This window comes from Sander lucioperca, chromosome 3, assembly GCF_008315115.2.
Source record: "Sander lucioperca isolate FBNREF2018 chromosome 3, SLUC_FBN_1.2, whole genome shotgun sequence".
Classification (NCBI taxonomy): Eukaryota; Metazoa; Chordata; class Actinopteri; order Perciformes; family Percidae; genus Sander; species Sander lucioperca.
The window spans coordinates 30,437,761-30,456,306 of NC_050175.1; the positions used below are offsets into that span (position 1 = coordinate 30,437,761).

General features: G+C 37.6%; 1 protein-coding gene across 2 annotated transcripts in view; it reads left to right on the forward strand.

The window, feature by feature from the left end:
* The window catches only part of LOC116054717 (protocadherin-9), a 219,687-nt gene that overhangs the window by 154,577 nt on the left and 46,564 nt on the right, over positions 1–18,546 (forward strand). Inside the window, exon 4 of one of the 2 annotated variants that reach the window (XM_031306412.2) lies at positions 127–328. In XM_031306412.2, the coding sequence (XP_031162272.1) occupies positions 127–328 (202 nt within the window). The remainder of the gene's footprint in view (positions 1–126; positions 329–18,546) is intronic. The other variant, XM_031306413.2, reaches the window with a different exon arrangement.

Sequence of the window (18,546 nt, forward strand, 5' to 3'; positions counted from 1 at the left end):
TGTGTCAAACGGCATGCATGAGCTTGCTCAGCTCAGTGTAAAATAAAAGTGTCAAAAGGATACAATTTTGAGGGGGCAGAGCAGAGCACTAACATCAGAGGCTCTGTTTTGTGCTCTTGGTTCTAGTCGCAGCGGCGCGTCACGTTTCACCTGCCGGATGGCTCCCAGGAGAGCTGCAGTGACAGCGGTCTGGGGGACCACGAGCCTGTAGGCAGTGGCTCCCTCCTCACACAACCTCTCCCTCTGGTGCAGGCGCAGGACGACTTCTACGAGCAGGCCTCCCCTGATAAGAGGACTGAAGCTGACGGCAACTCCGATCCCAACTCTGGTAAGTTGTACTATATCTCATGGCATACTAAAATTGCTTTTTAATATGCACGCATGGTCAGTTTCTTTGGGTTTCTCTCTCTCTGTCTCTCTTATTCTCTCTTTTACAACCTTTAAGCACCATTGCAGACATAACGGCTGCAAAATGTTCACTTAGTGGACATGTGTGCATCGTGATAGTGTCTTTTCTTTCAAATTCAATTTGATTTTTTTTTCTTCTGCTTATTGAATGGAAGACAGCAACATCTGAACATGCTTTGTCTTAAAGTAATGGTTAAAGCAAATTAATGTTTCAGATTTTGCTTTGGGGAATGACTAAAACTCCTTGAGCAGAGATGATAAATAGTCATAAAAAACAACATCAGTCTCTATAAAGGACTCAACGTACCAAATATCATTTAATTTGGAGTCATTTGATTGCTCTAGTAGGTTTCTAGTGGATACACGAGCAGGTCATTCATTTCTCAGTTAATCATCCACACTTGTTCGTTCCTCCCAGGAGCAAACCTGGGCCTCCCATAGGCTCCTCACCTATTTGTGAAACTCATTTGATTTATTTAGAGATGATTTCCCAGTTGGAAGTCTTGGTGCTCAGCTGAAGATGTTAACTTCCCACTATTTCTGGTGGGAATGTACATCTCCGACCCAGTTTTCTCATTTTATCATTAAGAGGTGAAGCGTGCGCGAAGATCAAGCGCATCGCCCCAAGGTCGATGCCAGCTTGCCTGCTGAGGGTGGAGCAGCCAGCACCACATAAATACAAGTGCTGTGAATAAACTGTGTGTGTGTATGATTTCATACAGACTCTAACTTAGCAGATGTACTCACAGTTGGCAGATGTACTCTGTGTAGACCTACTGACTCACTGTCTTCACAAATGAATGGAGCTGCACATGGCCTGACCACGTGCAGTTGTAGTACAGTTAACTGACGAGCATTGTTACGAGTAAAAATCCATCTTAAATTTGGTTCATAGGAAGTTTACAAGCGTGGGAAAAATGTGTAGACTGCCTCATCTGCATGGTCTTCTATCCCACCTATATGCGAGCATTTGTCATATGTACTACATGTGATATATTTAATAATGTATTTTTAGTAAGTAGAAATGTAATGTTGTCTGGAATACAGTCAATCACAATTTTGTATTTCCTAATGCAGGAAGTAGTAGAAAATACTGTACATATACCCCAGTAAAAAGTCAACACGTTCATGGTGAATGGCTCTAAGTACAAAGTACATGTCTTTGACACTGGAGACAGATACGAATCACGAATCACCTTTTTCAATATTTGACCAGACCGTGATCTTTCCCTAACCTTCACCAAGTAGTTTGTATGCCTGACATTAAAGGGGAACTCAGGTCTTGAGGAATACTACTGCATACAATTTTGAAAATGAAAACAAAGCTGGGGGTGTAGAGTTTGAAAGAAGTGAGCTTACCAGACCTCTGTAGCCTGCTCCTCATCTCTGTCAGAGGCAAGCAGCATGAAGCTACATTAGATGCTACTAGCATATCGCACCCAACTCTCTGACCAAATTGTCAACAGAAGAGTTTCATTGTGAGTAATGTAGGGCCCAGGTTTTGACAAGGATGAAGAATGCTTGGAATAAAACTGACAACATTTTGTATACTGCATCAATTTTAATCCTTTTTTTGCTATCATGAGTCTGACAATGTTGTAGGAGTGCAATGCTAAATCGACGGAGTACTTTTTTTTAACAAACCACAATTTAACTATAAAACCCAATTAATTTATTAAATTGGCTGAGGAGTGCAACTTCATGAATAAAAAAGAAGTATAAAAAAACATGTGCTCTTTGTATCCAAGAATCCAAGATCTAGAGAGAGGTGAGACTTGTACTGTTGCATTGTGATCACTAAGTCATAACAACAAAATACCAAGGCACACTGCTTTGCAAAAAATTAAAAAGCCTTTAATAAATGAGCCTACGCGTCTTCTACATGGCATCATGCATATTTGCCAGCAGTAGTAGAAATAGTTGAGAAAACGAATGAAATAATTGCCAATGAATGTTTTGCAGATACCTTCAATATCAACATTTTAAATTAACAGTGAATATTTACAAGATCTATTCAATATAACCCTTAATCATTAGGCCATTATGTAGATTTAAAACATAATCTGGTTGTTACACTTACTATGGACATTAATTGCATATGAATTTAATTTTCAGGAGACACAGTTAATTGCAAATTTAAACTTAATTTATTTTAAGTGTACAGACAAGTGATTAAAGCAAACAAGAGTTAATAATGTTAGTTTAATTACCGCTTTCATATATTCTATCAGCAATTATCGGCCAGTACTCTTGATGTGCACGCTGTACTTCATGGCATGTCAGACATGTATGCAATATGTTTAAGTGACATATGCAAAGTAGCTACACGTCAGAAAAGAGCTACACTGTAAATGTGATGGGTAATACAATTCATGAGCAAATGTATAAGAGCCAGTAATGCCAGATTAGAGTATTAAAAGGCTTGAATTACTTACAGTAAATCTATATATATTGAATGTGTGGAATCAGTCCAATGACATATATAAGTGATTTGCATGAAAAACAAAAACAACAACAACACAGTATTATATTTCAAACAATTGTCAATTTACCTCTTTACATGATTTAACAAGGTGGTATCTGACCCTGTAAACCTATGTTAACCTACATTACTTTAATATGAGATGCACACATGTTCTAAAATGGCCTCTCTGACCATTCTCTATAAATGCATTTAACCTATGTATATGTATTCTTGATGCAGACCATTTAAACTGTAAAACGCTTAATTTAAAGTAAACCTAAGGAGACCTTCATACTACACGAGCCCTCTTGCATGTAACAGGACTGCTAACATTAACTGTTTACAACATAAGGCATAATTTCTGTTTTGTTAGTGTTGTTTGTTTGTCAGCAAACCGCTAACAGTGACAACAGTGATATTTGATCATTGACCTGCTGCTTGGCATGATAATGATTTTATGTCTTGTGTATGAGGGATGTGTTACCTGCAGGTGGTGCTCTCAAATATGTGAACTCAGTGGTCCCAGGTTAACTAGTTCTGAGTACGTTTCTGCCAGACTTGAAAAGCCCCCCAAACTGTATGATATGACTCAGTCTGTTTACAAAGGCAAACAGTATCTGGAAGATGTCTGACACTATTGTGTTCTAAGTTGAGGTGTAAATGATCTTTTAACATTATTGAAAATAACACTTTAGAAAAGCACCTTGACAGTGGGTGGTCTTACCACTATGCTTTGTTCAAGGTTTGACAGAAAAAAATACTATTGCCTTTTTTCTGACATATTAAAACTGTTTAAAAGTCCTTCTTACAAAAATCAAAATTTAGATTATTTATTAAATGATTATACGTCTGCAGTCCTCATTTTTGTGCAGGATATTGAAAAAAATATTTAGTTTAAGTTTAAGAGTGTTTATTTTTCTGCTTTGGTTGCAAGCAGCAGTGGGAGACAAATTAAAGTTGCCTGCAGATGAAAGTGATCAATATGTCCTCCTGATAATAAGGTAATTTAGGTAACTGTAATAAGTAGTAAATTTAATAAAAGAAATGTATTTGTTATCATACCTACACAGTGAGCATTTAGGGACATCAAAACAGGATTTCCAATCCATAATAAATAATACTTTTTTTTTTTTAGATTTTCTTATAATAAATCGCTTTTTTCAATACAAAATATAACTAGATTGTTTGGTAACATAAATTAAGTGATGCTAATGAAGGCTGCATTAAGCTTTATCAATGTGTGCATAAGTCAAACTTGATAACTCATCAGTGGTTTTCTGGGCAGCATCTGTGCACCATACCTGATTAAATCATAAACTAAAACACTGACTAGCCAAACAATCCCCTGTGATTTTCATAACGGACTCCATGTGTCACATTTTAAACTGATAAAGTGATTGGGAGAAAAACTCACCAAATAACCTTTAGATCTTGGATGCCCTATCTGTTTTACGTTGAAAAAAAGTGAACTTCCTAATTATCCTTTATGTAATAAAGGAAAGTGGTTAGATTTATGCGTAGGTTGTGGCTTTCATCTGAACCAAGGAAACACACACAGTGTGGGAGTTGTGATAGTTTGACATCTAACAGTATTTTTTGAAATAATGGAGTAGAGCACAAATGTTTCTTTGTGACATGAAGATATCCCTGAAGCTTTAAGACAAAGAAAAAATTGAAGTTTGTAAACAAAACAAGAAAAATCTCAGTTGAACATGAGAGTGGAGAAAAGAACAATAACAGATAGAGGGCATTGAGGGACACAGCAGTTTCAGTCAACAATATGATACTTTTTGTGAAGAGAGAAATTAACTTGACAGTAATATAGGCAAGTAGTATGTGAGCAAATGTGGTTGCTAAGAAGTTTCCCAATAAGGATTGAGTTAAGTTGAATGGTTAAGAGTGTTTTGTAAGGGCATTTCTACAAAAACGCTTACATTTTTATACACAATTCCCAAAACAGCACTTACAAGCAAGAGCACGTGCAGGACTGTTCCTTAACGTTCGCTGTCCATGGTGCTGAAGAGAAGGATGAATTGGTTAAAAGTAACTTGCTGTATTAAAACCATGTTAGATATTAGAAATGCATGAAATACAAAGCAAACATGAAATAAATTACACAGTAGATACCATGAATGTGTATCAGCATGAGTACATTATGAAAAAGCAGTGCAATTTACAGTCAGCATTGACAGCCTACAGCCTGGCAAGTTTAAGAGAGTAACCCAATTTGCTTTTTCATTTATAACATCAAACATTGAAATATGTTTCCAGCTGAGCTTAAAACTTAAAATTGAGCAACCAGTCATGTTAACATTAATTTGACGGTGATTCAGGTTTTTAATCGTAATGAATATTAATTTTATAATTGTACTGGATGAATGTGCTGGTATTTATAGGTTGTGCTTGTAGAATCGTCTGTATACTTGTTAGTGTGAAAGAGACTATGTAATGTTGCACGTTAATTAATGTTTTTAGTGTCTGGTGATTGTTCTGTGTGTACCTGCCCAGGGACTGCATATAAAAATGATCCAATTGCTAAATCTGGCAGAGATTAATGTGTTTTTTGTGCATGGTCATTGTTTAATAACAAATATTAATACTAATAATGATAAACTTGGTTGAATTCTACTTTGATAGATTTAGCTGCTGCTCAACATTTCCCTTAAGCACAAATCATGAGACCATTCTGTCAAATCAACATTTGTGTATTAGACTTCAATTGGCAACTGGAAATTCTTTATCAAAAAAATAAAATTAACCAGCCAACAGTCTGGTGCTTGTTGCACAAAATTTAGCCAGCGGATCTGTTGTGCGTAATTGGGGCTTGACAGCGCATCATCACTCCAATTAGAGACCGCAGATGAAACAGATACCTGCTGCCGTCAGATTGCTGTTAAGAGAGTCACCAGTGAAAAGGAAAGGCTGTCCGTATAGTCTGCTAACTGTCATGGATTACAGAATGAAAGTGGAAAATGAGCAAAACATAAATAAAAGGGTTTGTGTGATTTCAGGTTTATATGGGTCTTCATCAAATTAAGTGACCGGAATATTATGGAACACAAGTGCACTAAGCTGCACTGGGCTGAGCTCTGCCTGCTCTGAGCAGGCCGGAGGTGGACCACACGATATGCACTCATTCTTGGCACTAAGATTGCAGTGTGCCACAGACAAAAGACAAATGAAATAAACGGTGAGGAGAAAAGTAATAGTCATAGGCTGAATATCTTCTAGGACCGCTACATCTCCCTCTGCAATCATAGAGGGAAGTGTTTCCCGATGGTTTCTTCAGAAAGAACTCGTAATGAATAAAAAAACACAACTAACTCACTTCACCAAATGAATGCATATTTTGGATGAAACATAATTCTGTCATCAGTTATATTTCTGAAGAAAAGGAATTACAATTGATTACTGGGCTGTTGAGGTCTGTCAGAGAATGTGCATGGATGAGTCCCTGGACTACAAAGAAGTTGAAATAATACATGACAGGAGAGTGCCCAGAATAAACAGAGAGGAGAGTGAGATGAGAGGGAAATCATGTTTATTTATAAAACATTTAAAATAACCATTATTGACTAAAGTGATACATAAATGATTCAAAAACATTGCAGACAAGAAGCACAGGGAAGTAAGACAAAAAGATCACCTGCACAATCACGCATATGCAAACACACACACACACACACACACACACACACGGAAAGGCAAGGGCAAATAGAAATGGACTGTGAGATGATATTTGAATGAGCAGAACTGATATAATGAGAAAGGTTGTTGTTCTTGTCTAGCTACAACACAAAAATGATGAGAACTGGATCACTTTGACTGATGTTTTACACAAATAGTTGGGGGCAGTAAAAAGGTGCTGAAGACACTGGACAGTGAATTCCACTACTGTTTGTAAAAGTAAGTAATAAACCCAAAGCCATGAGGGTGCTGGATATTTTGAATCTCAACATATTCTAGCCTGATTGTTTGCTTTCTGCAGAACAACTGAGATTTTTGAATTATTTTAGGAAAGTGGCGTGTGACCATTTTCACATCTCTTTTCCAAAACGTTTTATTTACAGATGATAGACAAATTTCTTGGAAATATGCACTCCTTCCTAACAAAAACTCTCATACTTTGTTATGGCAACTAGGCAGCTTAGCTTCTGGATACTACATGTCTGTCATGTACAGGTCTTTAAGTCCAAGAGAGTATACCGTATAATGTTGTGTGTTAAGTTCTTAAAACTTTGATTCATTTGAATATATTGATTAACAAATCTGTTTAAGAAGGTTGTTTATTTATCCAATGCTTTTAAACGCAAAGTTCGCCAAATATCCTATAATTAAATTGTCTTTTGAGCAGTATGGTGTCATTGTAATAACAACCTTTTTTTTATCATGTATATAGTCCAAACATAGCCTCCGTCTACCATCTAAACAGACAGTGTTTTTACATGTCATGGGCTGTGATAGGGCACTTATCACCATCACTGACAATATAAATGAAGGGGAGGAGAACTCTCTTTTGAAACAGTTTTTACACAATCAAAAATGATTTTCAAAAGTTTTATTTGTGTTTTAAAAGCTATACAAATGTTGACACTGGTATGAGTGATAAAATGATCTAGAACAAAAAAATATGGATAATCAAGCAATAATGCTGTAACATATTGAAATTGAAATTTAGAACATTTATCAAGTTAAGAGCTGACAACATGTTTACAAAAACAACTTTCTGAATTGTGTGAAGTTTGTGGCAGTAATCCCAGGAATGGTCTCTGTGTATGAGGGAAAAGAGGAAAAGGATGGAACTGGAAGAAATAAGTTATGATTGAAGTGGCTGGCAATATCTTGACTGGCAGAGCTGGTTCTCCTGTAGCTGAACCGGCTTACTCTGTAGCACTGTTTAGTAGAACTTTTTTATAGATTCAAGGTATCAAATGAAATAAGCCCAAAATCAACCTAATTTAGCTGTTTCAGTCAGTTCTAACATGTATTCTCTAAAATAGTCTACTTGGATTGTAGTAGGCCTAGTCACTGGGCTGAGCTAGAGATAACCCTGGTAGGGAAAAGGACCACTGAGTTTTACTATGCATGTAAATGTGGGAGAGAATAGTACCTTAAAAAAACTATAATGGACCCCACAAGCAGTGCAAGACAGGGAAAATAACTTTTTTTTAAAATTGTAAATGATATTTGAAAATAGAAAGCGCATGCAAGGAAGGGTTTTGACTGAAAGAGCAAAAGTGAGTTACTGCATATAACAAAGCATGCCAACGATACAGGGGTTAATTAAGTGGTCATTAATCTAAACCATTCAACCATCTTCTCAAGAGACAAAATCACGCCCTTCTAGAAAGCACTAGAAGTTCACTGTCACAGAATATTCAAGTATTATCAATTTCTGGATTCACTACTTTGGTTTGTTAAAGCAGCCATATTATGCTCATTTTCAGGTTCATAATTGTATTTTAAGGTTGTCCCAGAATAGGTTTACATGGTTTAATTTTCAAAAAACACCATATTTTTGTTGTACTACACCACTCTCTCTCACTGCTGCAGATCCTCTTTTCAGCTGGTCTCTGTTTTAGCTACAGAGTGAGACCTCTTTTCTTCTTCTTCTTCTGTACTATCTTTGATTGCACTTGCACATGCCCAGTAGCTCAGATGTAGATCATGTCAGCTTGCTAGCTCCATAGACAGTAAAAGAAAGGCTGTTTCTACAACTTCGGTCAGTTACAAGGCAGGATTAGCTGGGAGACTTCTAAATGAGGGCGCACATGTAAGTAGTTCTTTTGTAGATTATGGTGAACTTGTGTGTGTTGTAGCAGTGCTTTGCTATTGAGAATGAGGTAGCATGCTAGCGTTAGCATTAGTGTTAGCATGCTAACGCTACGAGCTAATGTTGCGGTTAGCCTGCTCGTTTCGGCTTGTGACGTCACAAGCCGTGCCGATTTTGAACAGCTCACCTAGAGACTGAAGGCAGGACACATTCAGAAACTGTATCTCACTCTAAACAGCATGGGTGGATTTTTTTCAAAGTTTGTATGAGTGTGGAAGCACCAGAGACACAACATAACACCCCAAATCCCAGAAAAAGTGTTTTTTTCATAATATGGGCACTTTAAGTTCTTCACTATCATATTGATCCACACTACAATTTACAAAGTATTTTACAAGGTTGCTGTCTTACCTTTTTCCCCCCAGGTTAATCCGAAGTTAGCCAGTGTGTTATTTATCAGTGGAGACCGTTTTCAACACTTTTCATCCAGTCCTTCCAGTTGCAGAACTTGCTGGTGCTAGGCTAGCACAAGTCAACAGTAACTGCTAGCCTGCCATTAAAAAGTCTTACCCACTCCACAGTACACCCGAGGCAAATAAATTATAATGCCAGACTATCGATGTAAATGTCTGTTGATAGCAGCGGCGGAGTGATATTACCTAGGCTAGTGGTTAGCCCAGCCAGGTATCTACCAAGTGTGTAGCTATACCGTTAACTAACGTTGTCACTCTCCACAATGCATTGAACTGTAATGTTACCTCCACTAACGTTGTCAGTCTCAATCTATCAGTAGCAGCTAGGCTAACATTATGAAAGGGGCTAGCTTTATTAGCTAGAGTAGCCTACCAAAAGTTATTACCTGTTCATCAGTAGCTTTTGGTGCATCTGGAAAGACGGATGGAACCGCATTCATTGTCAGTGACTTGTGGTCCTTTAGATTGCGGGGGTTTTCAAAGTCGTCTGGTCTAAAATGATCACTACAAATTTGCCACTTGAGTAGAGTCTCCGCCGGTGTCTTGATGTCCAAGCCAGCAGCAAGAAGCCACAGTTGGTTAATTTCTGGATCTCCCAATGGAAATTTGTGGAAACTTTGTGGTGCCCATCTGTTTGGTTTATTTTTTACAATTTCTAAATGCACACTGAATCACCATGTTGCCTAGTCCTTAGTTTCCAATCTAATGCTTCAATACCAATGTACTAGGCTACTACTAGATGTCCCAACTGTAGTGCGCTTCTCCGTTTACTTTTCGGCGCAGTACTGCTAACCGGAGCAAATTAAAATTCCGCCGCTGTCTAGAAACTAGTCCCTCAAAATGTAATGTGATCATTGAGATGCAAGGGTAGTTTTATTTCTAACATTATTCTATCAACAGACATTAAATCGATAGTCTGGCGTTATAATTTATTTGCCTCGAGTGTACTGTGGAGTGGGTAAGCCTGTTTTTAATGGCGGGCTAGCAGTTACTGTTGACTTGCGCTAGCCTAGCACCAGCAACTGGAAAGATTGGATGAAAAGTGTTGAAAATGGCCTCCACTGATAAATAACACACTGGCTAACTTGGAAATGAGGTCCTATGTCCAAAATTCTGAACCACCCCCTTAATCATTAACAAGTAATTTCATTAATTACTTTATAATATTATATATTTATAATATTCTGACTTCTATGCTAATAATTAAGGCCTCATAACTACATGTTTGAGTAAGAAAACTTCTATTCCTGCAGATTATCATAGGCACATTCCTCACTAAACTGAACAGTTTATAAACACTTTTTAAAATGATGTTTAACTGAAATATGTATCTCAAATTTAAGTGCAGAACACGTTTAATAGTCAGATTAAAAGTCAAAGTCCCCTTGGTTCATGATTAGATTACAATTTAATATAATTTGGTAATGAATCTAGTGAAGTGGTGTGGTTGTCAGCAATACTTATTGTATATTTTACTATGCTGGGGATTACAGCAAGCAAATAATATGAGGTGTTTTATCTACTGGGGCAAATAATCCTCCTACTCATTCATTATTAAATCACATTTAAGGTGAATCAGAGTTGAGTCAGCACACTACACCTCTAAACTTCATTTTGTTTAGACATACACAGGGGGAATTGTAATTGATCTCTTTTTTCTTTGTTTCTGTTTGGCTGTTATCTATTTGTTTCTCTTAAAACAGAACATTATTGTGGGTTATACAGATATGTGTTGCAGATCTGCATGGTATCATGTTCTGTAAATGCACATGCAGCCCCACTTGTGCCCCTAGGAAACACATTTATTAAAAAAAGAAAAAAAGAAAATTTAATATCACAATTTAATGTCACCTGTGTTTGGGGATATTCATTTTTTGAGAATAGCAAACATTGCTTTTGTTCCTCTGCATTTATTCCATAAATTGGCAAATTAAATGTAGCCTTCTTCATCCTTCTGTATGTACTGCTGGTTTTCTTGGTACGTTGTTCATCATCTTGGCATGTCAGAAGGACTGTCCTCTCCAGAGAAAACAACAGCTCTAGTCATTTTTTTAAATGTCTTAAAAATACCTGTATTTCAGGCAACCCCCTCCGGTCACCCATATGATGACCCTCCTCTCCAGAAAACTGACAACATTGGTCGCATGCTGAAATGCCATATGTTCACACTAGCTATTAGCTAAAGTAGGAATTGTGTGACATTAAAATACAGCTGATAAACCTTTCAGGGTAGAGGTCATGATGGGTCTGAGACTTAAGCATAGTGATATTTTTGGATAAAATTGCAGAAGCTTGCACATTCGTTTTAGAATGCAATTTCAAAGTTCTTCTTGATTATTTCCATCCTTTTCTCTGTTGCAGTGGCTGGGCAGGTAATCAAGCACTAGTTGAACTGTATCTGTTTGAAGATCAGTGATGTTAACAGAAACACCGTTCACCAAAATGGTTGGTTGCACTATTTATGCTTAGTAACATGACCAACTGACAGGAGCAGAGGAGGAAGCACATGGGGAGAAGGGGTGAGTGGATGAGGTGCTTGTTGAAAAAGCACAATGTGACTGGGAGAGGGTAGCTGTTAAGGGGCTTGGAGAAGAAGGACACAATGCTCAGATGCAAGATTGTTATGTTCTCTACCATAAAAATGGAACCACTTTAGGCATTAAACATTGATGGACAGGAGATGATGGATAACTCCCTTGTTGAGGTATTCTGCTCCATTCCATTCTGCACTTCTTTGTCTGAGACATCGAAGCATCTTTTCAAGTCCCAACTCTGCCAAGTATACATATATATATATATATATATATATATATATATATATATACAGTACTGTGCAAAAGTCTTAGGCAGGTGTGAAAAAATGCTATAAACTAAGAATGCGTTCAAAAATATAAATAATGATTGTTTATTTTTATCAATTTACCAAATGCAAAGTGAGCGAACAAAAGAAAAATCTAAAACACATCAATGTTTGGTTTTACTACACTTTGCCTTCAAACCAGCATCAATTCTTATAGGTACTTGCAAAAAGTCAGGGATTTTGTAGGATTGTAGTCAGGTGCATGATCAACCAGTTATAGTATATAGATAGTTATACTGCATCAGCAAGGTCTCTCCCAGACAAATATTTCAAAGCAGACTGGTGTTTCAAGATGTGCTGTTCAAGCTCTTTTGAAAAAGCACAAAGAAACTGGCAACGTTGAGGATCGTAGATGCAGTGGTCGGCTAAGGAAACTTAGTGCAGCAGATGAAAAATACATCTAGCTTATTTCCCTTCGAAATTGGAAGATGTCGAGCAGTGCCATCAGCTCAGAACTGTCAGAAACCAGTGGGACCCAGGTACACCCATCTACTGTCTGGAGAAGTCTGGCTAGAAGTGGTCTTCATGGAAGAGTTGCAGCCAAAAAGCCATACCTCCGACATAGAAACAAGGCCAAGTGACTCAACTATACACGGAAACATAGGAACTGGGGTGCAGAAAAATGGCAGCAGGTGCTCTGGACTGATGAGTCAAAATTTTAAATATTTGGCTGTAGCAGAAGGCAGGTTGTTCGCTGAAGGGCTGGAGAATGGTATAATAATGAGTGTCTGCAGGCAACAGTGAAGCATGGTGGCGGTTGCTTGCAAGTTTGGGGCTGCATTTTTGCAAATTGAGTTGGAGATTTGGTCAGGATTAATGGTGTCCTCAATGCTGAGAAATACAGGCAGATACTTATCTATCATGCAATAACATCAGGGAGGCGTATGATTGGCCCCAAATTTATTCTGCAGCAGGACAACGACCCAGAACATACAGCCAAGGTCATTAAGAGCTATCTTCAGTGTAAAGAAGAACAAGAAGTCCTGGAAGTAATGGCATGGCCCCCACAGAGACCTGATCTCAGCATCATCGAGTGTGTCTGGGATTACATGAAGAGACAGAAGGATTTGAGGAAGCCTACATCCACAGAAGATCTGTGGTTAGTTCTCCAAGATGTTTGGAACAACCTAGCTGCCGAGTTCCTTCAAAAACTTGGTGCAAGTGTACCTCGAAGAATTAATGCTGTCTTGAAGGCAAAGGGTGGTCACACCAAATATCGATTTGATTTAGATTTCTCTTCTGTTCATTCACTGCATTTTGTTAATTGATGAAAATAAACTATTAAGTCTTCCATTTTTGAAAGCATTCTTAGTTTACAGCATTTTTTCATACCTGCCTAAAACTTTTGCACAGTACTGTATATAAAAAGGTACTCCTAAATTTGCCTCATAAAGCCAATATATGTTTCACTAAATGTGGAAATACTGTGAAGTATCACAATTGCACTGGTGTTAATCACTAACACGTCTGGCCATTGGGACTAGGTAATATAATGCTTACATGATGTTGTCTCCATATTTTATCAGAATATTGGCTATTTATTATATCACAATATTGTGAAAATATGCTTGCAGGAAAGCAAGATAGTCACTGTGCCATGTTTTTATGATTGTTAATGCCAAATTTCTGGTGCTATATTTCCCAGGCGTCCCGATTGTCTCTCTGTGGCAGAGAAGATTGGCAGCTTCATCACTACATTTTACCTTTGTGCCACCAGGCTTGTTGTCATGGGAAATGCTGATTAGTGTGCCTCACAAAACAGAAACTGATTTACATTCCAACTTGCTGTATACTATGCAACTTCACTTAGCAGTTGCACTATTCAGTAAAGACAATGTATGTACTGAGTAGTTTTCTGCAGACTGTGACAAGACAAGCAGTGATCCCCAATTTAGGAAGTGTGTTTAGTATTCATTACCATATTCATTACCGTACTGACTCAAGTTGTCACTGAACAGGTTGTGGCAGATGTACACAGCTTGTTCTTAGCAAAGTACATTATTTTATAACTTTAGCTGAATAGATTTATACAATATACAGTAAGTTGCAAAGCTTGCATTGCATTCATGGCAGTGGGAAAATTGCTTAGTAATGTACAGTACACAAACCATGAATGGGCACAGGAAGGCACTGGAATTATCAGAGTGCTTGTAGCACTTATAGCCGGAGAATTGATTCACTGGAAGCAAAACTTACCTCTGCAGTATATAAAACTAAAAAATTAATGGGCTAAAATATTTAGCTGTTCCTCCACACTACAGTACATTTTATTCTATTCTACTCATTCATTGAGAGCACAATGAATGGTGGGAGAGCAGAAGAGATGTGTTTTCCTCACGCCGTCAGATTTACGTGATGTTCCATGAAAGCAAATGAAAAACAGAAAATGTCCGACAGTGTTGGAAAAATGGAAACATTTAGTTTTGAGTTATATTGTAGGAAGTAGTTTAATTATTTGTGTATTATTTTGATTGTGTTGTAGTCTTACAATTCATATATTCTCTAAATTCACGTCTTTCTATCTGAAGTCCACATTGCATGCAACATTTCCTAAATCCTGCATTTCTTATTTGGCTCAGCACAGAAACTTGGTATGGCCAAGTTGACCATGTATGTTTGGCTTTTTCTGTACCAATTAGACCCCATTTTTTGATGGAAGATTCGATACTTGAAGGTTTCCTGTGGAGTTTTTGGCTTCTAGTAGTGCTGTGGAGCTACTTTTCCATGTGCGGGTGGATTTCACACTTTTTCACAGTGTTTGTTAGACCTCAAAGATACACAGTGCCTTTTGGTGAGTAACACTGAATGAAAACATAACTTTTGTATCTTTCCAAAAAACCTCCACAGGCACCTTGAAGGTTTTACCCCACCCAAAATGATCTACTTGGTATGCTCCCGTTATACTAGCAAAATATGGCTAAATACACCACGTCATTTGCACAGTGAGCTGCTTCAGTGTATTAAGCAGTTTTTAGTCATTATTTGGCAAAAAAGGGGCGAAATATGGACAGAAGTTTTCTTTAACCTACAGAGAATGGGCATATGTTCTAATATTACACGACAAGGAGAGAGAGTTGAAAATGGTTGGAGATGTGACCACCTTGCCATAGAGGGAATATAGAGTGCAGAGCACAGGCTGGGTAGTGAGCTTGGATTTTGTGCTTATGGTTCTTTTATACATACTGTATGGCCAGTTGTTGGAATGTAGGCAGTGACTTAGGACACTTTTTACTTTGGTTGGACAAGAAGCTGACTGCAGCACACTAGATGAGCTGCAGGGGTAGGAGAAAGCACTTAGTGTCACAGTAATCCAGTAATCCAGACATGAGGTTGTGGCCATGATGTGATCCTTCTGCAACAAAGTTGAGAGTAGGAATCTCGATGCCTATAGCAAAAAAGGGCTAGTTTAAATGATCATACTTTACTGCTGCTCATGTTTAAACATCAGCAGATTAGAAATACTAAATGCACGCTGCCTTATACTGACATCTGTATATCTAAATGTATAAATTCAATATGTAATGTAGTACAAATAGTTTTAACAGACAAAGAGAAACAAAAGGCATATGATTGAGATTCTAATCCAGCCCATCATATACCACATTGCTAATACAATTTCTACAACAATCAAGTATTCTCTAAATGTGTGTGACAGTGTAACCCTCTTTAATCAAGAATATCTGCAAACTGTCCTACAAACACTCTTCTCAAACTAAGTGAAAAAATGTCTTGTTTTAATTACACTAATAGCAAATGATAAGAGAAGAATGTGGGAGAATACACCCACAAAACCAGTGGAACCTTCCACTGTTAATCTACTGATTAGTGGACCGGCAGTCAATTGAGCCTGCATATTTCGGATGCACTTCTATTTAAGTATAGCTGTCCAGGAAACACAATTGGCAATGGTAAGACAATAGTAGTCTCATTTACAGAAGATGTTTAATCCATTGTTATAAAATGATTACAAAAGTAATGAAATACAAAAAACAAAAAGGTTACAAGAAAAACAGATGATGAGCATCTTCACCATGTGTTCAGTGCGGTGCCACAGGTTGTGCTGCTGCTGAGACCCTTAACACAGACACATCTTTAAATATCCTTAGGCTACCATCATGTGTTTGGATTGCAACCATAAAACATATGTTGCAAACATGTTGCCAGCACTATAACTGTCTGATTTTATTTGCGTATTTATCCACAGAAATGCATAATAAGATGCCTTTTATAAATGCTTTATTGACGAAATTAGGACAATTTAAAAGCTTTCTCTCAATTGAATAAGAGTAACAGACACATCCACTGAAACACTGAATTACAGCCAGCAGCTTTGTTGTTTCTGTAGTACAGATGCCCAGCAATTGACTATTCAGGATAAACAAATAACAGCCTGTCACTCAGTCTGGCAGCCATCCGACCACCTCAGTCACAGACAGCTAGTGATGCCAGTGAGATGGTGGGATGCCAAAACACTAGACGGATGTCACAGATCTTTTGACTGGAGCTCCATTCTGCAGTAGCAGACCTAGTGTACCTGTTTGCATGTGCTTTTACTTTATATCAAAGTGATAAATCAGTATGGGTTTCTCAAACTATACATTGTCAAGTTTGTTTCTGTCCAGGAGATATCTTCTATTATAATGTTCAGTTTTGAGTTATTTTGCCTTGCCAACAGTAGTATGAGACAGCCTGTCCCCTCGTCAATTATGTGTACTCTTTTCTTAAGGGACATTCCGAGGGGTGATCTATGCATATTTATTTGCAGTTTAAACTCCCCTACTAATAACTAAATCCCATTGTGTGAAGAGGAAGTATCCGGGTAGAGCAGCTAGGGCCCCTGACCAAGCCTGTGGGTGGGTGGCATGGATTCATAAATCAGGGAGCAGTGTTAATCTCTCTCAGGTATTGGAAAGCCAGCCCTCAGTAAATATGTTGCCCCAGGATAGAATGGGGTTTAAAGGATTTCTGTCTCCAAAGAGAAATTAGGCAGGAGCTTCAGAAATGAGCTAAATGGAAATGCTTGCTGGAGCATACAGAGAGAGCAGGGTGCTGCTGTCAGCTAGTAAACATCGTCTCAGAGTAGCCTCAGTCATTATCATGGCTAGTCGCTGCCAACAGCCAGGTTGAGCAGACGGGTGGGCTGATAAAGAGCATCTTCTATGCTGATGATTAGTCACAATAGGGAGGAGAAAAATCTGAGGACTGTTGGATTACACTGTTGGGAATGAGAATTATTTGTGCTAATTACAGTAAGTTACAATTACATCCCACCCATTCTGTGCTATGGGATTTTTGGAAAAGAAATAATAAATATATTATATTTAATCTTATTTGAATTCTTTTTTTGCTTAGGGCTCACATGTTTTTTACTTGTGTTTAACTAGAGTTTATCCTTTCAATAAAAAGTTCTTCTTTGATTTAATGGACATGTGAGGAGTGTATCAGCTGGAAAGGTGCAACTAATTTAATGTTGAAGCATACTGTAGACATTTTGAGTGATTTGTAGAGACCCCATGTACATCATCCATGAGTCAACATCAAATATAGAAATATGTTTAAATGACAGAATATTGTGTAAATAATAGTCTATTATAAAAACTTGAGTAAGACAATCCAACAATCTAATAGCACAACAAGGGCACATAGAAAACAATCATACTACACTTATCTGCAGAACATTGACTCCAGGGGTATTTCATTTTCCCCTACAATATTCACTCCTGTCAACTGAACATTGTCAGTGTTTTTACTGTTATTTTATTTTATTGTTTTTGGCGTGAAAAGTGAAAGCACTTGGTCAAGGCTAGGAAAAAGATTGTGAAAAAGTCAACGCTGACAAGAATCAGGAGGCAGGAGTGCTTTCACTTTTTCTGTTTTTCACCAAAACCAACTGTACTACTATGTTCGTTGGGGTGGAGAGTAGGTGATTATCGGTAAATGAGAGAATGTAACTATTTTATCCACTGTCTATACCCGCTGATCCCTATTAAGGATCATGCGGAGGGCTGGATCTTATCTCATCATCTCAGCATGCATTGGGCAAGAGGCAGGATGACTATCACAGGGTGACATTTAAAAAAATAATATACAGTAAGAACCAATAAAAACATTCACAGCAGTGACACAATTTTAGGCTTATGAATCACTTCTTCTGCATGTGTGTTAGCTATGGGAGGAAACATGAAATTCAAGTTTCAGTCCAGTCAGTTATATTGAGGCTTTTTAGCCATACTGTTTGTAGTGTTATAACTGTACCTTCTGAGCTTTTTCTGGTAAATTACGTCGTGGAAAATGCTTGCAGATCTGCAAAGGGCATGTCATCATCAATTAGAAAAATTGCAGCTTTTAAGTATTTTGTTTTTCTTTGAATCATTCAGCTCACATTATCTATTTATAAGTACCGTAATGGATATAACTTAATCTCTAATCTAAGGACTGAAATACTGTGTCATATATTAATATATTTGTTTACATTTGCAAGTTCAAAGATTAAAAAAGATTGTTTAGTTATCACATGAAAAGTGTGAACCCTCAATATGAGTTTCTTTACGTTATCATAAATGTTCCT